This window comes from Carassius carassius, chromosome 1 (genome assembly GCF_963082965.1).
Source record: "Carassius carassius chromosome 1, fCarCar2.1, whole genome shotgun sequence".
Lineage (NCBI taxonomy): Eukaryota > Metazoa > Chordata > Actinopteri > Cypriniformes > Cyprinidae > Carassius > Carassius carassius.
Genome location: NC_081755.1, coordinates 45,826,903 through 45,851,198, shown reverse-complemented (window position 1 = coordinate 45,851,198; position 24,296 = coordinate 45,826,903). Strand labels below are relative to the sequence as shown.

Here is a 24,296-nt window from a genome sequence, read left to right as displayed (position 1 = left end):
TTAAGCGTTTTAGAATGTCCCCCGGTGGTCGTGTGTGTATGGTAGATAGTTTTCTATGGAATGAAATCGCCTCAAGTTAAACTTGCGCGTTGTGTTCATATTCTGGACTCTTCTGCTTGTGTGTAAATAGTAGGCTTTTTTAATTACTGTCTTAATGCATTAAGCCATATTAAGCATTTTCAAATAGGCCTATGGGTTTTCATAGGGAGGAAAACGCTTAACTTGAGACTTCATGTTCATATTCCGGTCACATCTGCTTCCTAGTAGGCAACATTAATAAGGTGTATACCGAATTTGGCCATACTTTTACACAGTCTTCTTCCATTAAGCCTATGGAGGATATCGGTTTAGCGTGTAGAGTTCATATTCTCATCTGCCTTCCTGTACCTAACATATACTTTATTAATACATTATATTAATAAATATACAGAGTTTGGGCTTTTAAATTTATACCATTGTCATCATCCATTGAGCCACGTATTTTCTTTAGGTTTTCAGTGGGGCACAAAACACTTAACGCCAATTTAGCACAATTTACTTTCATATTCTGGCCTATTCTGTTTGTCTGTAAATAGCAGCCTATATGTTTATTATTAATTAATAGTGTCCTCCAGTGTAACTGTTTTAGTAGGATACATTAAGACATGTTAAGTGAAACAGTCTGCGTCACACCCCTGCAATAATGGTACAGCCCACAGCACAAATTGTAAGATTAAAAAATGGAAAAATAGAAAATTGTTTAGATTTAATTTATTCAAATGATCATTTCTGAAGTCACAATTTAACAAAAGTAAAATTGAAAACATTTAAGAAAATTGCAATTGTCATTTAATGTTTGGTTTCATTTTTTTATTTTTTGCATTTGCTCCATATGGTCTGGAAAAATGGAAAAATAGAAAATTTGTACATTTTATTTACTCGAATGACGTCTCGAATGATTTCTGATGTCACAATTTAGCAAAAGTAAAATAGAAAAAATGGGAATAATTTATTTTTGAAGTAACTGGAAAAAAAAAATAATGTTTGGTTTCATTTTAAATTTTTTCATTTGATCCATATGGTCTGAAAATTGAATTGTGAAGCGTTACATGGACCTTAAGCACTCTATTTTTAATACAATCAGTCAAATTCAATGATTGCAACATTCAAAAAAGTGGCTTGTTTTCCATTGTTGGATGCAGAACTTACTTTTCCAAAATCTTTCAAAGTAAACAGTGTCAGATTTTATTTTTTATTTTTTTCATGAACTAATGTACATGAATATATAATGTAAATTCAAGGCCTTTTGTTTTGCACACACCTCAGTATTTTGCTATGGTTTTGGTTGGTTGAAAAGAGCACAGTTCAGGTCACTTCGTATTCCAGTGCTGTTCAACACAATCACAGTCTTACACCCGCGATGTTTCTGATATGTTCCTGTCCTGATATCAGTAACAATGAACTTCTCATACGGAGGAATCAACACCTCTTTCTCATGACGAAGCATAGAATATTTTGTAATATTAGCTCCTTCACAAGTGTGGATTTCAAAACAAGATACAGTTCCAAAACTTTCTGCTATACTACGATCAAGAGTGGAGGATGTAAATGAGCCAAAACGAACCTCTTTGTTCAGAACATCATTCTCAAATGTAAGCTTTGTACCGCGAAAAGTATCAAAGCATCTATTTTGTGTTTTCTTCAGAATATGCAGTGCTTCTGTTAATAGAAAGTGAAGTGAATACCATTCGTATTTCATGACTGTGTAGTTTTGTTTGCCATCACGGGTGTCATTATTGAACTTATCAGATATATTTAAATTTGGGTCAGTCTGGATGTAAGTGTACGCATAGATAGCAATTTTATGTTTTGTTTTTAATTTGTCTAAAAAGTTTTTTTTGGAGACTTTGTTTTTACCAATTTCCCAAACCTTTTCAAAATCAACTGAATTTCTGAGTTCCTTCTTCAGATATTCTTTGTCCACCTGCTTTGCCATTTTCTCTTTACAGCCATAATAAAGGTCATCAACTGAATCCAGTGCCATATCCAGAGGAAATATCTTCCCTTTAACAGCAGCTCTGTGATCCTGCAGTAACAGGGATCATAATGATCAATCATAAGCATTCATGTCTGTAATATTCATACTAGAACACAATCTTACTTTTCCTAGAGCAGCTGAAATGAGAAGAAGAGCTTCAATGATCAGCAGCATCTTGATTAAGACAGATCCCTCAGATGAACTTGTAGATCTAGTGAAGAGCAGATAATGAAAAACAAGAAACACAACAGTGTTTGACAAATACTAAACCAGTGACACTATAATAGAAAGCAATATGTACATTGACCTTTCATGTGAACACCAAATTTACCTGAGAATATTGTTCTCTCTTGTTATCAGATCGTGTTTTCTTTTAGTTTTTGTAGAACTTCAAGGGCAACAATGAGAAGAGATCAAAAGATCAGAGAAGTCCGCCACATAGAGGGATGACAGCGACTCTTCAAACCTATAGATGAGAAAACCCACATGGAAAGAACCTATGATAAAATATATGCTACCTGTATATGCGTATATATACTGCATATATGCGTATATATGCCACATATAGGCAAAATTGAGGTGCATATATGTGCATATACAGGAAATATAGGTCTCCTGTATTGCTTCTTCATATCCACATATAAGCCCTATACATACAAGATATGTCTTCTATATAGCTAATAGCAGGATCTGGTCATTTTGTAGCTCATATCTCATTTTTGACTGTCATACATGATGCCTAGCTCATATTTTCTATTATCAAGGCAAAAACTAATAATTAACGTAAAAAATTATGCAAGAACTTATGTATGTGCGAACATGTGAAATTGGTATCACATGAAATTGGCATGTTATGGAATTTAACTATGGCAATATATTAACATGATATATTGATAGGCACATCTATAAATGCGAAGCTCACGGAGCTGAGAAGAGCAACAAGTTTAAAAAAGTAAAAAAAAAATCAGCATGTATTTTATCTTATTATAAATATTTACAACATTTATAATAAGAATTAAATGTTTCTTGAGCAGCAAATCCGTATATCAGAATGATTTATGAAGGAATATATGACTGTGAAGACTGGAGGAATGATTAACCTTTGCACAGGAATAAATTACATTTTAACATATCCTCAAATAGAAAACAGTTATTTCAAATTGTAAACATATTTAATTAAATTGTTTGTGTTGTGGATCAGATAATTGCAGCCTTGGTGAGCAGAAGAGGTTGAAAAGGGTGCAGAAAGCTCATTTGGTTAGTATTTATGTAAACACTCACAAAGAGTAATCAAAGAAAGGATGTTTGCAAAGCATGCAAAGGTGCAGATCTGAAAGATGTGACACTTAAATTATTAAAAACATTTTCAAATGCATGTGGTAATCTAGCAGCATGCATCTGTTTTCAACAGATAGCAGTGTTCAAATTAAGGTTGCACTGAAAACCCTAATAAGTTGACTGAACTAAATTGATTGAGTAAACTCGTTGCCTCAATTTAATTGAGTAATGGAGTCTCCCAAAACTTATATATTTAAGTTGATTTAACTTGACGGTTTTGTAGATTGTACTTAAATCACTCAGAGGTTTAAATGTTGATATTTGATTCATTTGAAGTCACCATTGTGGTGGAAAGTGTTTGGTTTAGTTGGGATCTTGGTCCAGTTACTTCTTGTGTTAGCTTGTCTCTTGCTGCTGTATCGGTGTATTTTCAGTTTAAATGAGCTCAGGTGTTATCAGATGTTTTTTGTTGATGAGAAATTCATCACGTAAGTATTAGGGACCAGAAAATAAGATTTGTTTGATATTTGTAACAGGCACCAAGAGCAAAATGAATGTGTTCGAAATAATTTGAGTAAAAGGATCAAGTACACTCTCACACACAGACTTCTAGATTTAGCATATGCATCACAACAATGGTGACAAACAAAAGCGCTTCATAGCACAAACTCATCCTTATTTTCCAGCCTTTTTTGTTCTGATTGTCACCATTGATGTGATGCATATCCAAAATCTTTATGTCTCTTTGTGACGACGAGATCTGTTTTCTAATAGTAAGTACATTATTTTATCTACAAGGTTTCTATCCATAAAAGTAAATCCATAGTTACAACAATACATTACCATTTTATTATGCTAGAATTTGTCACCATTACAAGCAAGATGTGTATGTTTGATCTCAACTCTCTTTGCCACAACAACAGTGTTTAAAAACACACAAATTACAGCAGCAAGAGACAAGCCAGCTTCAACAAAGAGCTGATAACACCTGAGCTCTTTTAAATTTTGTCTTTCTTCACTGCAAATACAGCGTTTTAAAATACACTGTTATAGCAGCAAAAGACAAGCTAACACAAGAAGTAACTATACCAAGATCCCAACTAAACCAAACACTTTCCACCACAATGGTGACTTCTTCTTTTTTACTTTGCAGTAACGGGTTTACTTTATTTTCATAAATATTGTGACATTTTGTCAAAAGGTCAAAGATTAAATATGCTGTTATTTGTTTTACTTTAGTGTGCAAAAAGTGTGCGGTCAAAAATAAGAACATCATTTTCAGTTAAATTTACATGTTGAGTTAACTTAAATATATAAGTACACTTGAAATTAATACCAAGTTAAGTGAACATAATTGTTTAAGTACATTAAATAAAGCACCAAGTTTGGTGAACTGAGTGATTTAAGTACAATCTACAAAACCGTCAAGTTAAATAAACTTAAATATGTAAGTTGTGGGAGACTCCATTACTCAATTAAATTGAGGCGAGTTTACTCAATCAATTTAGTTCAGTCAACTTATTAGGGTTTTCTACAAAACCGTCAAGTTAAATAAACTTAAATGTGTAAGTTTTTGGAGACTCCATTACTCAATTAAATTGAGGCGAGTTTACTCAATCAATTTAGTTCAGTCAACTTCCAATCTTCCAATCAAACTTCCTCTTGAAATGTACTTCAGCAACCAAACGAATTTTGTAATCCACCAATCAGTGCTTTTGTTCTCTTGTTGCTAGGCAGAATTCCTCCCATGACCAATCACATTAAAGAAAGAACAGAGTGACGTTGAGTTTTTCCAAAGGATTACTCATGATTTTGAGCTCACAACACTTGAAATCTTAAGTTTATGCATTTTGAAGGTAAATTAGTTAAATTAACTCATATTTTTAAGTGACAGGGCCAAAATGCTATATTTTAAGTAATGTTTAGTCAACATTACTTGATTTTTTAAGTCAAGACAACATTAGGGTTTACAGTGTGTAGTTCTTAAATCTTGACTCTCAATCGAGTCCAGCACTTTACACAGACAAACGCCACTCACATCGTCTTCAGAAAATGTTCAGATCTGGTCTTAATTATGTTTTGATCTGCTCTTGGCCCATTGTTTGATCAGTTTGATCTTTTTGCTCTACTAACCGCACACAGTTTATAAGGGTTGAATATTAGATCTATGACTGGTAATTTAGTGATCCAGCTCGATAATAATCTAAGTCAAACCTCAAAGTATGTGCCTAGGAATCATGGGCGTAGGTTTAGGGGGGGACGCTAGGTACTAGTCCCTATCAATATTTTGAGATGACAAATTTGTCCCCACCAGTATTTTAGCAAGCTCCTTTGAACTGCTATTTGGCTCTTTGCACTGCTATTTGGATCGATTATAACGGCCAGGATGCCGACAGTACAAGAAATGCCGTAATTTGATTGGCGGCGGGGTATCTGACAGGCTACACGCGCTGGCCGGGACTACTTTTGTGCTTGCACTAGCAGCGAGTGGGTGTTGCGCGCTGTGTGTGTGTGTGTGTGTGTGTGTGTGTGTGTGTGTGTGTGTGTGTGTGTGTGTGTGTGTGTGTGTGTGTGTGTGCGCGCATGTTGACGACGCCGAGTGAGTTACCCGGGCTGTCTCTCTGCCACATACAAAGGCCAGAGTAAAAACATTTTAATATTCCGTTTTTTTGCCCCTTTTTTACTTTGTAGATGCCACCCAAGAAGAAGAAAAGGGACATAAGATGCTTTTTCATAAAGCAGAGTCAAAGTTTAAGTAGGCAAAATAACTAGAGCCGCACAAATAAACTAGCAGAAGTAACTGACCAGGCTTTCAAATGAAGATTCTACTGTGGAAAATAGTATTAACTGGTGATAATATGTGTTACCCAGGATGATAGAATACTACGTTAGCAAGTAACTGAATGTCAATTAGCCTTTACCTTAACTTAGAATCTTGCAGTCACCATAAACGTGAGTCTACTGGAGGGTAAATAGTGTTTATAATAGAAAAAGGTTATTATATTTATTTATTTAGATTTTTTTCCTTGTGGCAGAGTATTTTTTATTAGTGTAAATACTAATGTACGTAATAATTTATGTTAATAAAACGGTTGGTTGTTCAGCATTACACAGTGTCAGGTTTTTTTTTTTTTTTTGAGAGTGCATTTCTGAGATTATACAGTTATACTAGCTCTTTAGGGACAGGATGCTATATCGGGGTCAGGACACAATATAATGAGATGAAATAGATTCACTTCTGTATTGTGATATTCTGTATTGCCAACCGTCTGAAATAAAAAAGGAAATCATTAAATCACTGGTATATTACAACAAAAGAATTCGGGGGGGGGGGGGGTATTGGGGTGTTAAGACTCATCACTGCTCAGTTTGTAAAGTGTCATCGTGTTAGTAAAGCTGCCCACAACGAAACCACACGCTTCACTCATCTGCACAATGGAAACCTCAAAAACTCCAACATCACAGGAAATCTTCGTCTCCTGACTAAGATTAAGCTGATAAATATTAAGTCAGTTTTTATTTTCAGATATTTAAGTGGATTGAACTTCTTTTTAAGTTTACTAAAACAAATTAAATTCAACAAGAAGCAAAAAAAATTTTAAACTCTCTTTTTTTATTAATAACTTTTTTTTTGCTGTAAGCTGTATTGGTGGCTATGATATTGCTTGCAAGCACTAAAATTGTTCATCAAAAATGTCATTATGTTCTTGGTTGGTTGAACAGAGCACAGTTCAGGACACTTCAGATCAGATATTTGTGTCATTTCTTTTTCTCCTAACAGCAGTGATATTAAACATCTCATACAGAGGAATTCCAACGCTATCTCACGACCAATTCGTACGTATTTTACGAGGTGGCTTATTCGTACGAATTTGTACGACCTCACTCGTACGATTTTATAAGATTTGTCTAACGGTCAGGTTTAGGGGAGGGGTTAGGTGTAGGTAATTCGTACAAATTCATACGAATTGTGCAACTCGTAAAATACGTACGATTTGGCAAAAATCATATGAAATTGTACGAGTGTGGTCATACGAATTCGTACGAATAAGCCACCTTGTAAAATATGTACGAATTGCCATGAGATCGGGTTGGGAATCTACACCTCTTTCAAGTACAAGTTGACAGACAACAGTTAGATATGTATTAGTATGTTTTATAGACACTAAAAAAACTAAGGTGTAAGGTCCACCAATTTGGCCAAATGAAGGTATCCAATGGTGGCTGAAGGCTTCTTGCGTGTTCAGTCTCTTCAGTGCACTAAATAATTTAATTTAAATTGTTTTTAATTAAAATAGTTTATTCTAGTTAACTCTTTGCTCTTATTGTAGCCTATTTATTCATTGTGATTCTCATGTCGCTCAACGATGTCGCACTGGTCATTAGTGGATCTCATGAACACATACTAACCAGCCATGGGGACAGATTTACTAACAGCTTGCGCCAACCTTTTGCTGTTAAAACAGTACTGTCAGAATTTACTAAAGACATGCAGTGAAGAATTAGCACTGAAAAGGCATGGACAGTTATTTTTGTCCCTGACCTTATTGAATATTCATTTGTGGGAGTTTCCCTTTCAGATGCATAGTATTAAAATTAATCATGCGATGCGATTTACTAATGTTTGCGCACATCAAATTACTGGTATTTGCAGGTGGCAGTTTGTCTGGGTAGATTGTGCTGATCAATATAGAAATGATTCAAGAGGGTCTGACTGTGTCTGTTCTTTAATGTGTGCATGTCATTAAATCACATGCAGAATTTCCCCCTACCATCGACGCTTTTGTGGAATTGCGCTCTAAAGCCAATTTGCCCTGTTTAGAAATCTGGCCCTTGGTTATTAGAGGTAATTGGCTAATAATATTAGATGCCCGCTCCTATGTCTGTTTGTTCTAAAAGTGAATTTGTTTAGTCCCCATAGATCTGTACACACTTGAATAATGCAACATTATTTCTAGTCAGAGTTCACGACCACTACTTAAGCCGACCAGCGACACTTTCCCTGATAGTATCTTAGGTTTGGTCATGCCATGGTTTCCCATGCACACTTAGCTGGAGTAACATTACAGTAAACAGAGGTTAGGCTCACCCTGTTTAGTTTGGTCGAACAACATCCAGTAAGTGTTAAGTTACTCAAAAAAAGTAATTAATCATAGTTACATTACATTTTCAACAGTGTAATTAGATTATTGTACAAATTTCTCTCTCCAAAAAGTATCTCATAACTTATTACTAATTACTTTCTAAATCCTATATCAAACTAGTAACTTAGTAAAGTAGTTGTAAAGTTTAAGAATTGGGTATGATTAAGGATTTAGAATAAGGTCTTGCAGAATAAGACATTAGTATGTGCTTAACTCTGCAGTCAGAGCTAGTTTTTTTTTTTTTTCAGCTTAAGGGGCTTCGCAAGCTGAAAAGTTTTCTCAGTTTTAATGATTTAGAGCTTGTTATTCATTCATTCATTTCAACCAGGCTGGATTACTGTAACGCTCTTCACGCTTCACGCTTTTTTTGTCGCTTTTTGACAGGGACAAAAAAAACTTACAGTACAGTAATATTTAATGATTTCAAATTTTATGTTGTTTTAATGCATTTGTTAGGTGATATTTCTGATGTTTCTGATGTTTTGGTTCTGCAGCACCTTGGTCAGAACTAGTTGCTTTTAAGGTGCTATATAAATAAACTTGATCTTGTTGACCTTGATCTTCACCTTTTTAAGTAATAATTAACAGCCAATGTCCCGGTAATATTCATGCTTATAACCAACAAGTTAATAGTGAGGATTGGACACTAAAGTGTCACCAATATTCTTATTATCTCAAAAGTATTCAAAGTGAGAAGGGTACATAAAAAACATGCATTTTAAGGTTAGACTTTAAATTTTGATGTTAAATTCACTATTGTATTGTATATAAATGTTCTACAGTCTATACACTGTACACTATACACTGTTAGTAACTGTAATTAAATTAGCGAAAAAAATAAGAGTAATCCCTTAATTTACTTTTTCAAGGGAAAAGTAATTAAATTAGAATGTAACAATTTATTATCATTCTGGTAAATATGTATTATGCCAATTACATAGCCAATTCAAATATATTATAAAATCTTGACATCAAGACATCAAATTCTCCAAGATAAATCTAAGGCCGGTGACACACTGGCTGCGTGGCGTCTCTGCTGCGTGCCAGAAGCGTCCCAGAAGCGTGGCGGATTCTGTGTACACACCAGAAGCGTGCCTCGCGCGGCGCTGGCGCGCTGCTGCTGTAGAGGGAGACAATTGACAGACCAGGCTCTTGTCTTCATGACAACATCAAGTTTTTTTTACACACCTGCGCCTACTGATAAAGGACACCGTCAAAAGTATTGACGGCTAAATAGATTATGTTTGACAGGTGCAATATTTGAAAATCGATAATTATTTATTTATTTTTTAAATTACATTTTTATCTGAATTTATGTCAACCTATAGACTTTCAAATATCAAAATATCATGAATTCATATGTATTTGTGTACAAAATGACATAAAAACACATTTTCCTATTATATTTTGCCTGGAAACGCTTCCAACACGCGCGCGTGTCGCGGTAAAAATAGGCGTCGGCTCTATTTCTAGCATGCACGCGTTTTCCGCGCGGTTCGAGCCGCGCCTGAGACGCGCGTCTCACGCAGGCAGTCTGCAAGCTCTAACCTGTTAACATGGGAGCCGAATTAAAAACCGACACGCCACGCGGCTGAGACGCTTGCGCCACGCATCCAGTGTGTCGCCGGCCTAAGAGTAAAAAGATGCATGACTTTCAGAAAAATACAGAGTATGGAGTGTATGGACACACTCCACGCTTTGGGCTCATCTGAATGAATATTTTAGGCCTACATACCTGTGAGTTTTGTGGACTGGGAAAAAACTCAAAATTTAAATAATGAATAAAAAAAGCACAAACAAGTGGAAATGAAAGAATAGATTTCATTTTCTAGGTATGCTGTAGGTTTAATTCCCAGCATGATTTCAAATCCACACAAACTTACAATTTAAAACCAAATTGAAATGTGAAGATTGGTGAAAATAAAGAATTCAAGAAACTGACCCCAAATATAGATTTTTCAGTGCCAAACTCCAGTCCTCACGGGAGGTGGATGCATCACCAGGTACTCTGTAAAAAAAAAATTTTTTTAATTATTTTTTATCAGATGTAGTGTTTCGACCTCAATACATTGTATTATAGCATGCTGTTGGGTTTTTATTTAGATTTACATATACACATAAATAGTGTTTTGAATGATTCATTGTCCTCTTGTGTAGCCTATGTGGTTTAAGAAATACTAGCGTGACTGTGATGTGTGTAACTCAACTACACGGTTCATAATCACTTGTGGAGATCTGATGTTTTTGCGGTTTCACATTGAACATACTCTTGAGTTCCTGTTTGTCTAACATGTATGGCAGATATTCTCAGCCTGATCACCTCAAAATGTGTATTAATGGTACATGATAGAAATTGTTGAAGATGTACAGAAATAGAGATTTGTAAGCAGGACGTCCAGGACATCCCTGATCCACTCCTAAACATAACTTTCAAAGAAAAGAAAAAAAATGTGCATTTATGAATTAATCAACTCATGTTTTCATACAAGTTCACACACAAAATAATTAGACACATGTCCTGTGACCTTCTGGAAACTACTCTAACTCTCTAACCATTAGGCCACAGCTGCCACCATCATCCTCCTAAGGCTCTCTCTCGTCCATCGCCAACAAGCGTGTAAGGGACTTCTTAGCAGAACTTTTCAAAGTGAACAGTGTCACACCAAGCACCTCTCTGACCTTTTGTCTTGACAGCAGTGACTTTAAACATCTCGTATGGAGGAATCAGCACCTCTTTCTCACGAGGAAGCTTGGAATATTTTGTCACCTCAGCACCTTCACAAGTGTGGATTTCAAAACAAGATACAGTTCCAAAAAACTTTTTTTTGTTACGGTTGATAGAGGAAGAAGTAAGTGAGCCGAAAATTCTGAATAAATTTAAGATTTGTACCACGATAAGTTGTATAGCATTTCTTTTGTGTTTTCTTCAGAATCTGTATTGTATCTGTTAACAGAAAGTGAAGTGAATACCATTTGTATGTCTCATTTTTGTATCTTTTCTTGTCTTCATTAAACTCCTTATATACCCTAAAACCTGAGTTAGTATACACATAAATGGCAATTGAATGTTTCTTTGTCAAGTTATCTCCTGGTGGCTTGTACTTCTTTTCAGCAAGTTTCCAAGCATCTGCGAAATCAGATTCGGGGTTAGACATTTCTTGCTTCATATATTGTGTCTTCCCCCTGTCTGCTCTTTACAGCCCTTATATTGATCATCAACTGAATTATTTGCCATATCCAGCAGCTCTGTGATCCTGCAGTAACAGGGATCATAATGATCAATCATCAGTATTCATGTCTGTAATATTCATACTAGAACACAATCTTACCTTTCCTAGAGCAGCTGAAATCAGAAGAAGAGCGTCAATGATCAGCAGATGTCAGATCCCTCAGATGATCTTGTAGATCTAGTGAAGAGCAGATACTGGAAAACAAGAAATCGAGTTTCACAAATACTAAATCCATCACAGTAATGTGCTGCACAATAAAAGTGTTCAGCAAATTCTTAAATATGCAGTTTTAAATTTAAGGTATTGTCTGTCAGGTTGAAAAATAATGTAAAATTTGCAATTAAACCAGTGATGTGCACTGATCTATTGACCTTGATCTATATTGACCCAACATTTACCTGTGAATAGTGTGTGTCTCTTTATCTTTACTTTCCAGAAGTTCAGGAGCAACGATGAGAGGAGAAGATCAGAAAAGTCAGTCGCTCACAGTCAGACAAAAAGCCAAGTGATGAGGAAGGTTATTTATATCATTCCAAATGTCTGTATGTGTGTATTGTGAGAATCAATAGCTGAAGTGTGGTCATGGTGCATTAGCTTGCTAACTCAATTGTTTAGCTCTTCATAATGCAACACCTGTGAGTGTCTGGTTAATATGTGGTTTAACACAGGACAGTTCCTGTCATGTCACTAACAGAAAACAGTTTTGTGTTTGTGATGGGCAGAATCTGATCATGGAAATATATAGACAAATACACCAGTCAATTCATTAATCCCTGTAAAATACTGCTCAAAAAGTCAGGGACTCAGGGGTGTCCAAACTTGGTCCTGGAGAGCCACAGTCCTGCAGCGTTTAGCTTCAACTTGCCCCAGCACACCTGTTATTATGCTTAAAAGACCTTGATTAGCTGAACTCTGCAGAACAGTGGCCCTCCAGGAACACCCCTGACTTAAGTAAACATAGTTTTGTTTATTTAAGTCCTTAGTCTTCATTGTTACATGCTACAAAGAAAAGACACAACAACTCCAGGTGATTTTGGTAGCGCGATAACTAAACCTCTCAGTATTCTCAGTGAAATGTGACATTCACTTATAAAGGGGTTTTTGTGAGAATGGGTCTGATGCTTCATCAGAGTAAAGGTGAGAAAGGTTATGTGTCATCCGAAGTAGCAGAAAGGTATTTTGTGTAAGTTATAAATGATGACTACCATACTAGAAAACTTGCGTTTCAGTAAATGATTTACACATTTTGACCAGTAAATGGCAATTATGTCAAAACACCAAAGCATTTGAAAGAGGTAATTTCCTGAAAAAGGCTACACAAATTTTACATTAATAAGGGAAGTGACATTCAGCCAAGTATGGTGACCCATACTCAGAATTTGTGCTCTGCATTTAACCCATCCGAAATGCACACACACAGAGCAGTGAACACACACACACACTGTGAACACACACCCGGAGCAGTGGGCAGCCATTTATGCTGCGGCGCCCGGGGAGCAGTTAGGGGTTCGATGCCTTGCTCAAGGGCACCTAAGTCGTGGTATTGAGGGTGGAGAGAGAACTTGTCCTTAATTTTGTCCTTAACAAAATTAAGGACAAGCTCTTTAAAATACTAGGATTTATCCTGTAAAGCATGTTTTAGATTTAATATTTAGGCCTGTATACCTGTATATCTACTCTTTTGAATAATGAATAAAAAAGCACATACTGTATAAATGAAAGAATAGATATATTCTTATAGGAATATGTGTAGTTCCCAGCATGATCACACATCCACACAAACTTACAATTTAAAAGCAAAGTGAAATTTAAAGAATTGGTGAAAATAAAAAATATGAGAAACGGACCACAATTTTTTTTTTAGTGCCAAACTCCAGTCCTCACGGCAGGTGGAAAATTAAAATGTGACTGGCCACGAGCAGCGCGTTCCTGGGTTCATAGGATCACTGAACTCGCTCCCCCACCGTGTCGACTGTGAATAAGTCACATGCGAATCCATGAGTTTTATCACTGAGGTGATATGTAAAGTTAAGTTATTTTTACAGACGTCCATATGAGAAACAATTACCATCCGAATTGGGCTTTAGTCTATGGGCCCTATTTGAAGTGCATGGTCTCAAGCACACGGCACAGGTGCACTCAGGGGGTGTCCGAATCCACTTTTGCTAGTTTAACAACAGGAAAACGGTCGGCGCGCCCAGCCACATGGTGTTAACAGGCTGCCCCTATTTTCTTAACAAGTAATGGGTGTTTTTTGGGTGTAACTTGCAAAAAACCAATCAGAGTGTTGTTTTGTTCAGTTCTTAAATAAAATGTCCCGGTGCAATCTTATCATGTCTGTCTTTATTCATCTTAACAACACAACATCAGTTTGTCTGTTTTTTTTTTTTTACTACTTCCCCATTGCCATGTATCCAACATATAATCCACTTTGGGAAGTCACAGTTGGGAAACTTTGGGAAGTCGTGGCCTAATGGTTAGAGAGTCGGACTCCCAATCGAAAGGTTGTGAGTTCGAGTCCCGGGATGGCAGGAATTGTGGGTGGGGGGAGTGCATGTACAGTTCTCTCTCCACCTTCAATACCACGACTTAGGTGCCCTTGAGCAAGGCATTGAACCCCCAACTGCTCCCCGGGCGCCGCAGCATAAATGGCTGCCCACTGCTCCGGGTGTGTGCTCACAGTGTGTGTGTGTGTTCACTGCTCTGTGTGTGTGCATTTCGGATGGGTTAAATGCAGAGCACAAATTCTGAGTATGGGTCACCATACTTGGCTGAATGTCACTTCACAACATATATCAGTGCCATCTAGTGGCTTCCTAGAGTAACAGGCACAATCACTTGATATTACTTGACATCCCCCTTTCTTCAAAGAAACATAAACAAGTAACCTTAGTATTCTTTTGTAACACATCTTAAGTAGCACTCAGTATAACAAGTTTATGTGTTTACATTCTATATAATTAATACAATAGATGAACTACAAACATGAGCATTTTCTTTATTCCTACGTTTTTAGCCATTTCTTACAGATTAAATCTATCAGGTTTTTTAATGGGTGTCGTAGATCTTCTAAGTGTGAATGTATGGCTGTTTGATGTTTGTGTGTCTACTTTCGTATCAGTGTTGCAGTCATTTGTTGTGCATAATGCAGTTGATTCAGACTTCACATTGCATTGATTCAGATCTTTCACTTCTTTTTCAGTCTTTAAAAGATCACATCTGTTCCGTCTGAAGATTTGTCCATCATCTGTTTTCACAGTATAAGATCTTGGAGCTACTTCTTGCATAACTGTGGCCTTCTTGCTCCAATTCTCATCACTTTTGATTCTGACAACATCATCCCTCACCAATGGCTGTAGATGCTTTGCTGTCCTGTCATAGTAGATTTTTTGTCTATTCTTCAGGTGCTTGAGTTTCTGCTTTATTTTCATGTTTGCTTTTTGCTTTGAACAAGAGGGCAGTGTAGTGCGAAGTTTCCGATTCATCAGCATCTCAGCTGGGGCCATACCAAACTTTAAAGGAGAGGTTCTGTAATTGAGCAGAGCAAGGTAAGGATCAGATTTACTGTCAGCAGCCTTTTTCAAAAGTTGCTTGAGAATGTAAACTCCTTTCTCAGCTTTGCCATTTGACTGAGGATATTCTGGACTTGAGGTGACATGCTTGAAGTCATATTTGTAAAACTGAAAACTCTTGCCACTCCTTGCTGCTGAAAAAAAGTGACGTGACATATAGCCAAGTATGGTGACACATACTCAGAATTCGTGCACAAACACACGCACGCACGCACACACACGTGGTTCAGCCATTTATGCTGGGCACCTAAGTCGTTGTATTGTCGGCCCAAGACCCAAACCCACAACCTTAGGGTTAGGAGTCAAACTCTCTAACCACTAAGCTACAACTTCCCCTTTATATACACTATCAACACTTTAAAAGAGACAGACATGTACAGTAGATGTTTGTGAAAGATGTTTTCTCTGTTTTGGAGGGATGCTTATTTTTAAATCATACCCTATTTATTGCATCAAAGTTTATTAATACTTTACTATATTTATGGAGTGGATAATTTTATCAGTTGTTTATTATTAATGCTACCATACATACTGCTGTTATAGTTTTTTTTTATAACCATTATATAGCTGATAACTTTGTTAAGTGTTTTTATGAATGTTTATAGCATAATTTGTGAAAGTTTAACTACTATACTGAATGACTAAACATAGATTTCTGTTTGCGTAGTATTTAATTTCATTCTGTACCCTACTTGTTCTACATATCTCTGCACTAGTGTTAAATGCTACAGGTTTTGACAGCGTTGATAACGTTTCTGACAGGTGATATATATATTTCCCCCCTTACTGAATGTCATATCTTGTCAGCAATAACTTGTCCATGGACTTTTTTGATTACTGCCAGTTTAAGTGCCGGCGATGCGATGTTGCCAGTTATTGCTATTAAAATAAACAAAAACCTATAAATAAATAAAATATTTATTGTTTAAGTCACTGGTAGTCTGATTGAATGTGTCCTGGCTGTCGAGCCAGCAATTGCGTACCTCTAGGCTAGAGGTGATCAAACAGATAGAGTCTATCTTGGTGGTTTACACTGGTCCAAGACTGCAGGTGATCTTCCAGGAAACTGACACATGAAGTGTCAAGCAGAAGGCTTTTTCTCACCCCCGTGTGTCTGTGTAGTACAGAGGTGAGGGGGTTTACACTGCTGGCAGTGTGACGTGCAGCAGGGTGACTTTTACTTGAGTCCATGTACAGCCTGAAGAACTGTTTCAATTCTTTTTGGACTGTGTCAAGCTCCTCTTTATCGTTGCAGAATTGCTGAGTCAGGGTTTGGACTTCAGCTCTGGCTGCATGCAGATGGCCTTCTAAGGCCTCAACTCTAGTGTCCCTCTCATTAAGTTCCACATATGCTGTTTGTAACAGTGATTTTGTGTGAAACTGTTCTTTTTCCAAGTCCTGTCCAGTGGCTTTTTCAAGCTGCTCTCGGTGTCCTGCAGTTATTAGAGCCTCCTGGAAACAGAAGGTGATTTCCTTCTGTTTTGCCATTCTGTAAGGTTACTTGCATCTGTTCGAGGCATTCTCTCGTTGAGCAGGTGTCAGTTCCCTGTATAATTTGTGACTTGCATGTTCAGTTTATTTACCTTGAATCTGAGGCCCTTGAGGGTGTGGGCCAAAGAGAGAATGATGCTGGTCAGATCTTGGTGGTTCAGGCTGGGTGTCAGGTCTCCACTTGTGTTGCAGTCTCGCTGTTCCTTTCTCTGCCATTGCAGGTCGTTGGCTGCTTTGGGCTTAAGGATGTCCATCTCAATGCTCTGCTGGGTTTCCAGGGTGTCCCGATGAGCTGGCAGGGTTGGATGTCTGTGGAATGTCTGCGACATACTTGCACACTTGTGGGAACACCAGAGAGAGAGAGGCAGAAGTCACATGCAAGTGTCACGGGTGACAGAATGCTTGGGAAAGCGAAACCTTTCTTTTTCCATGTTCCCCAAAGGGGATTATTTTGGTGTAACGCCTCACTCCGGTTCCGGGTGTAGCAGAGGCATTGGCTGTGTCCAAATTCAGGGTCTGCATCCTCCTTTGGATCCTTCCTACCCGGTTGAAGGAGGAGGGGTCCTCCGACGACCGCGAAACCTGGAAGTCGGTGTTTGTGAATTTGGACAGCCTACCCTTCTTTCAGTTCCCTCCCTTACCCGTTGCTCATATCCTGTCGCCTAGCAACCGTGACAGCGCTAAGCAAGAAGCGGGAAAATGGACAAACAAAGTTATTCTCCTCATTTTAAATCTTTTTGAAGGAATAAAGCAATTAAATAAATCAAATACTTTCTTTGCTCGTTGTCGGAGAGTTTTTTTATATCAGACTACAAGACAGTCATATCCAGGTAAGCCATTATAGCCTATTTTCATTTATGTTTTAAAACAAAATGCCTAACTAGACAACCACTGAAAAAAAATATTTTTTTGAAAAGCCAGTTTTTAAAAAACGTACTCCTCTCCCACTCCCACTCTTGTTCGGCTGGGTCTCTGTCGTCGTGTTTTGGGGTAGAAGATCTCCTGTTTGAGCGCTCACATTGGACGTTGTAATCCTGGAAATTCGTGTAAGTGAAGAACTGCCATTGGAGTCTGTCGTTTAGAGCCGCTTGTGGAATATTACTGGATTGAACTGCTGCTTGGATCTGCGCTGGAAGAGGAAGAGAGAAAGATAAGTGAATTAATTACATCGTTGAATCAAATGTTGAACTTGAAGAAAAGACAGTGAATGTGAAATTTACTGTTGAGGAGGACATCGGTTTCAGATACACTGGAGAGGAATTGAGAGTTGAATATTCCCATTGAGATGCATGGATGAAGCGAGGCTTCTGATCAGCCCTACTGTGTGAGTGATTTGCAGTTGTTTGCCTTACCTGATGCACGCTGAATTAATGCTGTGGATTTGTAGTGACCATGAGTGATGTGTGCTATGCTGAGAAGAGTCTCCCAACGCCTGCTTTCATTCTTGTGAAATGATCTACTGGTCCCCATCTAAATTCCAGAACGATACAACTGAACTGGTGAAGTAATGCTTTGTATTATCCTCTCTTCCACTGAGTATTGTCGTGAAGTAATTCCTCATTGAAGGCTCCTGTTAGCTCGAAGAAACATTACCTGTTCCTTACTGTCCTGCAGATGTGCAGCAACGCTGTGAAGTGAGTTTTAAAGTCACAATTTCCCCCTCACGTCCTGATAAGATAATCTGCTGTTGAGAGAAGAAGCATTACCTGTTAATTACCGTCTGAGTCCTACAGATGTGCAACAACGCCGTGGAGTAAGCCTTCCTAGCCACTATCGCACCATTGCGTCCCGAAGACAGTGAAGAATCGTCCCAGCGGCTACTCCGGTCAAATAGCCCGAGAAGACGAGAGTTGCTCATTCTTCCCTGAAGTCGATTATTATTCAATAAAGATTGTTACTTTTGAACTCCATTACTTGCCTCCTCCTTTGTCCGTCTGTTGCGTGCCTGTGGTATCGGCTCCTCACGGTGGTGTCTGGAGTCAGGGGCGGCTGGTCATCCGAGTCCGCCCCGACCTCCACCGGTGACACAAGTACGTACAGGGGGGTTATGCTATTGGTCATGGGGAATGGCTGTGCAGGCAGTGTAAGGTGTGAATAGCTGGTGAGGGGCAGCTAGTGAGGTAGGGTGCTATGTTTGTGAACCCAACGAGAGAGATTGAGTAACTTTGTTGATGGGGCTGTAAGCAGGGGTCATCTAATGACCTGACCATACATGTGGTCAAACCATTACTCCAAGCACTGACGGTTCACAGGTTTGGTCACTAGGAAGGTATCAGCTAAAACAAAACTGAAATAAAATCAGAAAGAGACCGAGGGAGAAGGAATGGCTTTACTTATTTAGTTAAATCTAGGGGATATGACTAAGCATTTGTCACTTGTTCAAAGGGATGCTGCAGCAGGGTCATAACCCAAGGGAGACTAAGCTAGCAGGGTCACATCAAACACCTCAAGGTATAAACAGAAACAAATGGAAGTGTTTCTAGTCTTCTCAGGGCCAATAGCATAATGGATGGTAACTGTACATGATGTAATAGGCCTCATGCTGAGATGTATGGGTATAGCAGAGACAGGACTTAGAGCTACCAATAACCTGTACAGCTCAATAAGGATACAACAGCTGTTTTTTTTTTTTTGTGCATGAATGCCCTTAACTAAATTTATATAAATACAAAACCAAATAGGTCCCAAAATGGAACCCTGGGGAACCCCCTTAGATATATCAAGAAAATCTGATTTGAGATCCTCCACATGAACACACTGAGTCTGATCTACCAAGTAATCTCTGAACCAATTAAATGTTGGAAGTAAAAAAAAAAAAAGTTCAGTTGACAAAAAAAAATCATTGGATTGAAAAAAAGTTCAATCCAATGACATCCAATAAAAGTACCCTGATTGAAAGTAGTGATATTTTTCTTTAGATAACCACTCATTCAGACTTAAATGTGACAAATAAATAAATAATAAAAAATAACAAAAATGTAAAAAATAAAAACTAAAAAAAAAAGATCTCATGCACTCACACTCAAACAATAGATTGCCTTGGCTGCCATCTTGGATTAATAATAAATTTATTTTTTATTAATCCATTTTTTTTATTTTATTTTTTATTTATTTTAATAATAAAAAAATTTAATAATAATAAATTGATTTAATTAAATCTCAGATTTAATCTCAAAATCAGTTTAGCTGAACTGGTAAATTGATGCTAATAAAGTTATTAGTTATAAGAACTAATAAAGGTTCTTATAACACTAATATGTTGCATAGGTATAAACATATAATATACACTATCAATAAGGTCATCAGAAAACTAATTCAAAGAGACCAAACATGGTATATGTAACGTTATATGAATGAGTGGTACTCTCATAACCATACATAACACAGTACAAAATATAAAATACACTATACAAGAACTAATTAGGGAAGAGTCCCTTTTTATGGACATTGTGTGTCTTTCCTAAATGAATTGTGAGTTTTGCTCTGCCCGCATTCCTTTGGGCAATAAAAAAGTGATATCAGCACTGGTTGCTATGGAACCAGGTTTGTTAAATGTGTAACAAGGAGTCAGAGACGTGCGGATCAATATGCAGTAGTTTATTAGCGAATGCTCAGACAGGCAGAAATCAGGAACAGCATCAAATGTGTCAAGGGATATCCAAAATCAGTAACAATACCAGACAGAGATCGGGGCAGGCAACAGAGAATCAAAGTCAGTATACACAATCCAAAGTCAAACACAGAAGAAACGTGTCTGATGGGTCCAGATGCTACAGTACACAGCCATTCAACAATATCATAGCCTCTTGAATCACTTGAAAATAACTTTATTTCATTATGCTGAAAATATATTATAGATATATTCTGACAAAGAAACACTGAACTACATTGAAGAAATAAAATGTTTACATGTTGATGTTTATCAAATTGCTTTTTGTGGAACTGATGTAAATTCAAAGCACATTGTTAGGCCTAGTGCAAAACATGGTACTTATCTTTGGTCTTGTTTGGTCTCCTGAATAGAGCACAGTTCAGGTCACTTGTTTTTCCAGTGTTTTTCAAAATGTACACAGTGTCACACCAGAGATCTTTCTCATCTTCTTTTTTCCTAATAGAAGTGACTTTAAATGTCTCATACGGAGGAATCAGCACCTCTCTCTCACTAGAAAGCTTTGAATATTTTGTCACCTCAGCACCTTCACAAGTGTGGATTTCAAAACAAGATACAGTTCCAAAAATATTTGCTCCTTTATCATGATCAATAGAGGAAGAAGTAAATGAGCCAAAACGAACCTCTTTGTTCAGAACATTCTTATCAAATTCAACTTTGGTACGACGATAAGTATCATAGCATGTATTTTGTGTTTTATTCAGAATCTGTACCGCTTCTGTTAACAGAAAGTGAAGTGAATACCAACTGTATTTCTCGGTTGTGTAGTTTTGTTTACCGTAACGAGTTTCATTGTTGAAATCACGAAAAACTTTATCACCAGTATACACATAAATGGCAATTAAATGGTTTTGTGTCAAATTATTTTCTGGCTTCATTCTCTTTCCTTCACCCTCTTGCCAAGCTATTTTAAAATTATTTCTAGAGTTATTAAGTTCCTTCTTCAGATATTTATTTTCGACCAGTTGTTTCATTTTCCCGATGCATCCGTCATATTGATCATCAACTGAATTATTTTCCATATCCAGTGGAAATATCTTCCCTTTAACAGCAGCTCTGTGATCCTGCAGCAACAGGGATCATAATAATCAATCATCAGTATTCATGTCTGTAATATTCATACTAGAACACAATCTTACCTTTCCTAGAGCAGCTGAAATCAGAAGAAGAGCGTCAATGATCAGCAGCATCTTGATCCCTTCAGATGATCTTGTAGATCTAGTGAAGAGCAGATACTGAAAGACAAGAAACACAAAAGGGTTTCACAAATGCTAAATATATGAATCCAATAGGATTTTTTAGGTTCTACATAACATTCATCACATCAGTAGAAATGTGCATAGGTTTGCAATATAACCTTACTTTATCTCCAAACTTACCTGAAAACAATGTTGTCTTTTTCTGAGTGAGTTTTCTTTCTGTTATTTTTCAGGAGCTCAGGAGTAACAATGTGAAGTGAAGTACAGAAAAGTAATTTGTTCTCTGCCAGATGACAACGACTGTTCAAATCAACAGATGAGAAGGTTGAAGCTGCTTTTATAGCTAATAGTGTGTGTGTGTGTGTGTGTGTGTGTGTGTGTGTGTGTGTGTGTGTGTGTGTGTGTGTGTGTGTGTGTGTGTGTGTGTGTGTGTGTTCTGAAATATAACAGCTAGTGAGTAAGTGTGATCTATCTATATTGCAACACTTGTGAATGTCTATGTGGTTTCACTCTGGACAAAGGCTAAAAAAGACTTGTAAACACTCAAGTTTCACTTTGAGCAAATATATATGAGAAAATATATAAATGAGAACAGCTTTATTGGAAAGTAGCCTATATATTATATAAAAATTTACTCCTGATGTCCATGCTTCATATCTCAGCACTTCTTACTTTCTACACTTCTTACTCTAAACATATTAAAACTGTTATTCTGTTGAAGATGCTTTTTATTTTAATAATGCTAATTAATTTTTGTGTGTGTGTGTGTGTGTGTGTGTGTGTGTGTGTGTGTGTGTGTGTGTGTGTGTGTGTGTGTGTGTGTGTGTGTGTGTGTGTGTGTGTGTTCTGAGCTGAAGTGTGTTCTGCTGAAGGGTGAGCTTGATGCTTTTAGCTCAACTAAACTGATGAGCTCATCATAATGCAACACTTGGTGGATTCACACTGGACAAACTGTGAGTTTCTGGCTAGATGTGTAAAAGCAACTTAACATGCCTTGTTAGAAGTAGTAATTTGACCAGTTCAATAGTTCAACAGATTCTAAATGAGTATTCTTGAATACAAGTTTCCCTGTACAATGAAATTCTTTCTTTGCTGTCCACATTGAATGCAAAGACAAGTGCAAACTATGCAAAAAAAAAAAAAAAAACAGACATACATATACATACAAACAAACATGGTGACCCATACTCAGAATTCGTGCTCTGCATTTAACCCATCCAAAGTGCACACACACAGAGCAGTGAACACACACACACAGACACTGTGAACACACACCAGGAGCAGTGGGCAGCCATTTATGCTGCGGCACCTGGGGAACAGTTTGGGGTTCAGTGCCTTGCTCAAGGACACCTCAGTCATGGTATTGAGGGTGGAGAGAGCACTGTACATGCACTCCCCCACCAACAAATGTGGGTCAGCATTTCAGCAATAAAACTCCACATCTGGCGAGCAGTGCTTATAAACAGTCTGTACATCTCCACACCACAAGTTGTTGACAAACACACACACCACCCCTTTTGGCTTTACCGGAGGCTGTGGTCCTGTCTTCTCTGTGTAAGGAGTGAATCTGTAGCTGACTAGAGGATTCTGGTACTTTCTCTGAGAGTCAGGTCTCTGTAAAAGCGCAGCATTCTCTTACTTCATGTTGTGTTGTGATCCTTGCTCTCAGCTCGTCCAGTTTGTTTTCCAGAGACTGCACGTTAGCTTACAAGATGCTAGGTAGAGGTGGCCAGTTAGTGCAAGCCTTTAGCCTACCATGAAGTCCTCCCCTCTTAGTAGTAGTAGTAGTAGAAGAACTTTATTGTCCCCGTGGGGCAATTGGGTTTGCGGCGCAGTCGCAAGGCACTACATGACAAACATATAACAAAAACAATACGATGCATTACATAACACTAAATACATACATACAAATAAAAAATACCCTTGGGTCTAACTCTGCCAGCTGGACAGATAGCTTATTTTAATTGATTTAACGCCTTAATGGCTTGTGGTACAAAAGAAAATTTGATCTGTCTTTGGTCATAAGAGGTGGGCAGAAACGACGCCTAGATGGTAATAAATTAAAATGGGATGCTAATGGGTGTGTGTGATCGCATACAATGTTATTGGCTTTTTTCAACATTCTGTCCTTGTAAATGTGTTCGATGCTTGGTAATGTTATCCCAAGTAGCTTGCTAGCAGTAGTGACTGTTTTTCTAATTATGTGTTTCTGTGCTTGTGTGGCATTTCCGAACCAACAAATGATACAGCACGTTAAAACACTTTCAATAAAAGCAGTATAAAACATCTGAAGCATTTTGTTATTGACATTAAAAACAAACGGTTTCTTTAGGAAATACATTCTTTGCTGTGTCTTAGTGTGCAAAAGATCAGTCCAAGAGTCCCATTTAAGTTTGTTGTCCAGTACAATGCCAAGATAATTATAGTTTGTAACGACCTGAATGATCTCCCCATTGATGAAAGTATCGATTGTTTGCTGTGACTTTCTAAAATCTATGGACATTTCTTTGGTCTTAGTGGTATTTAGAATTAAGTGTGACTTATTGCACCATTCTAAAAAAGAATCTAAAACTGACCCATGATCTACCTCCCCATCCTGTAGCAGACTCACAAGAGCTGTGTCATCCGCATATTTAATAAAATGCCTGTTTTGAAAAGTGCTAGTGCATGAATTTGTATATAAAATAAATAATAA

General features: G+C 37.4%; 2 protein-coding genes across 4 annotated transcripts; both read right to left on the bottom strand.

Annotated features, from left to right (window-relative positions):
* Window positions 1-884: 884 nt before the first annotated feature.
* LOC132126322 (NAD(P)(+)--arginine ADP-ribosyltransferase 2-like) lies at window positions 885-21,955 on the bottom strand. 2 transcript variants are annotated; one of them, XM_059537632.1, is made up of 3 exons: window positions 21,782-21,955; window positions 2,141-2,228; window positions 885-2,065 (listed from the first exon to the last, which is right to left on the bottom strand). In XM_059537632.1, exons 2-3 carry the CDS (start codon window positions 2,189-2,191, stop codon window positions 1,313-1,315), a joined length of 804 nt encoding a protein of 267 aa, XP_059393615.1. In that variant the 5' UTR covers window positions 2,192-2,228; window positions 21,782-21,955; the 3' UTR covers window positions 885-1,312. The 2 variants fall into 2 exon arrangements, with proteins under 2 accessions (XP_059393615.1, XP_059393541.1); XM_059537558.1 differs by having other exon boundaries at window positions 2,141-2,219.
* LOC132126229 (NAD(P)(+)--arginine ADP-ribosyltransferase 2-like) lies at window positions 20,315-21,635 on the bottom strand. Of its 2 annotated transcripts, XR_009427369.1 has the most exons (3): window positions 21,542-21,635; window positions 20,642-21,466; window positions 20,315-20,546 (listed from the first exon to the last, which is right to left on the bottom strand). XR_009427369.1 is itself a non-coding variant. In XM_059537433.1 (2 exons), the coding sequence occupies exons 1-2, from the start codon at window positions 21,590-21,592 to the stop codon at window positions 20,705-20,707; spliced, it is 813 nt and encodes a 270-aa protein (XP_059393416.1). In that variant the 5' UTR covers window positions 21,593-21,635; the 3' UTR covers window positions 20,315-20,704. The 2 variants fall into 2 exon arrangements, 1 of the variants encoding a protein (XP_059393416.1); XM_059537433.1 differs by having other exon boundaries at window positions 20,315-21,466.
* Window positions 21,956-24,296: the final 2,341 nt, after the last annotated feature.

Bases quoted from the DNA above. Each gene is read 5' to 3' on its own strand.
- LOC132126322 (XM_059537632.1), bottom strand. From the start codon at position 2,191: ATGCTGCTGATCATTGAAGCTCTTCTTCTCATTTCAGCTGCTCTAGGA. The intron at 2,066-2,140 runs GTAAGATTGTGT...CTGTTACTGCAG, and splicing joins TTTCAGCTGCTCTAGGAAAA to GATCACAGAGCTGCTGTTAA.
- LOC132126229 (XM_059537433.1), bottom strand. From the start codon at position 21,592: ATGCTGCTGATCATTGACGCTCTTCTTCTGATTTCAGCTGCTCTAGGA. The intron at 21,467-21,541 runs GTAAGATTGTGT...CTGTTGCTGCAG, and splicing joins TTTCAGCTGCTCTAGGAAAG to GATCACAGAGCTGCTGTTAA.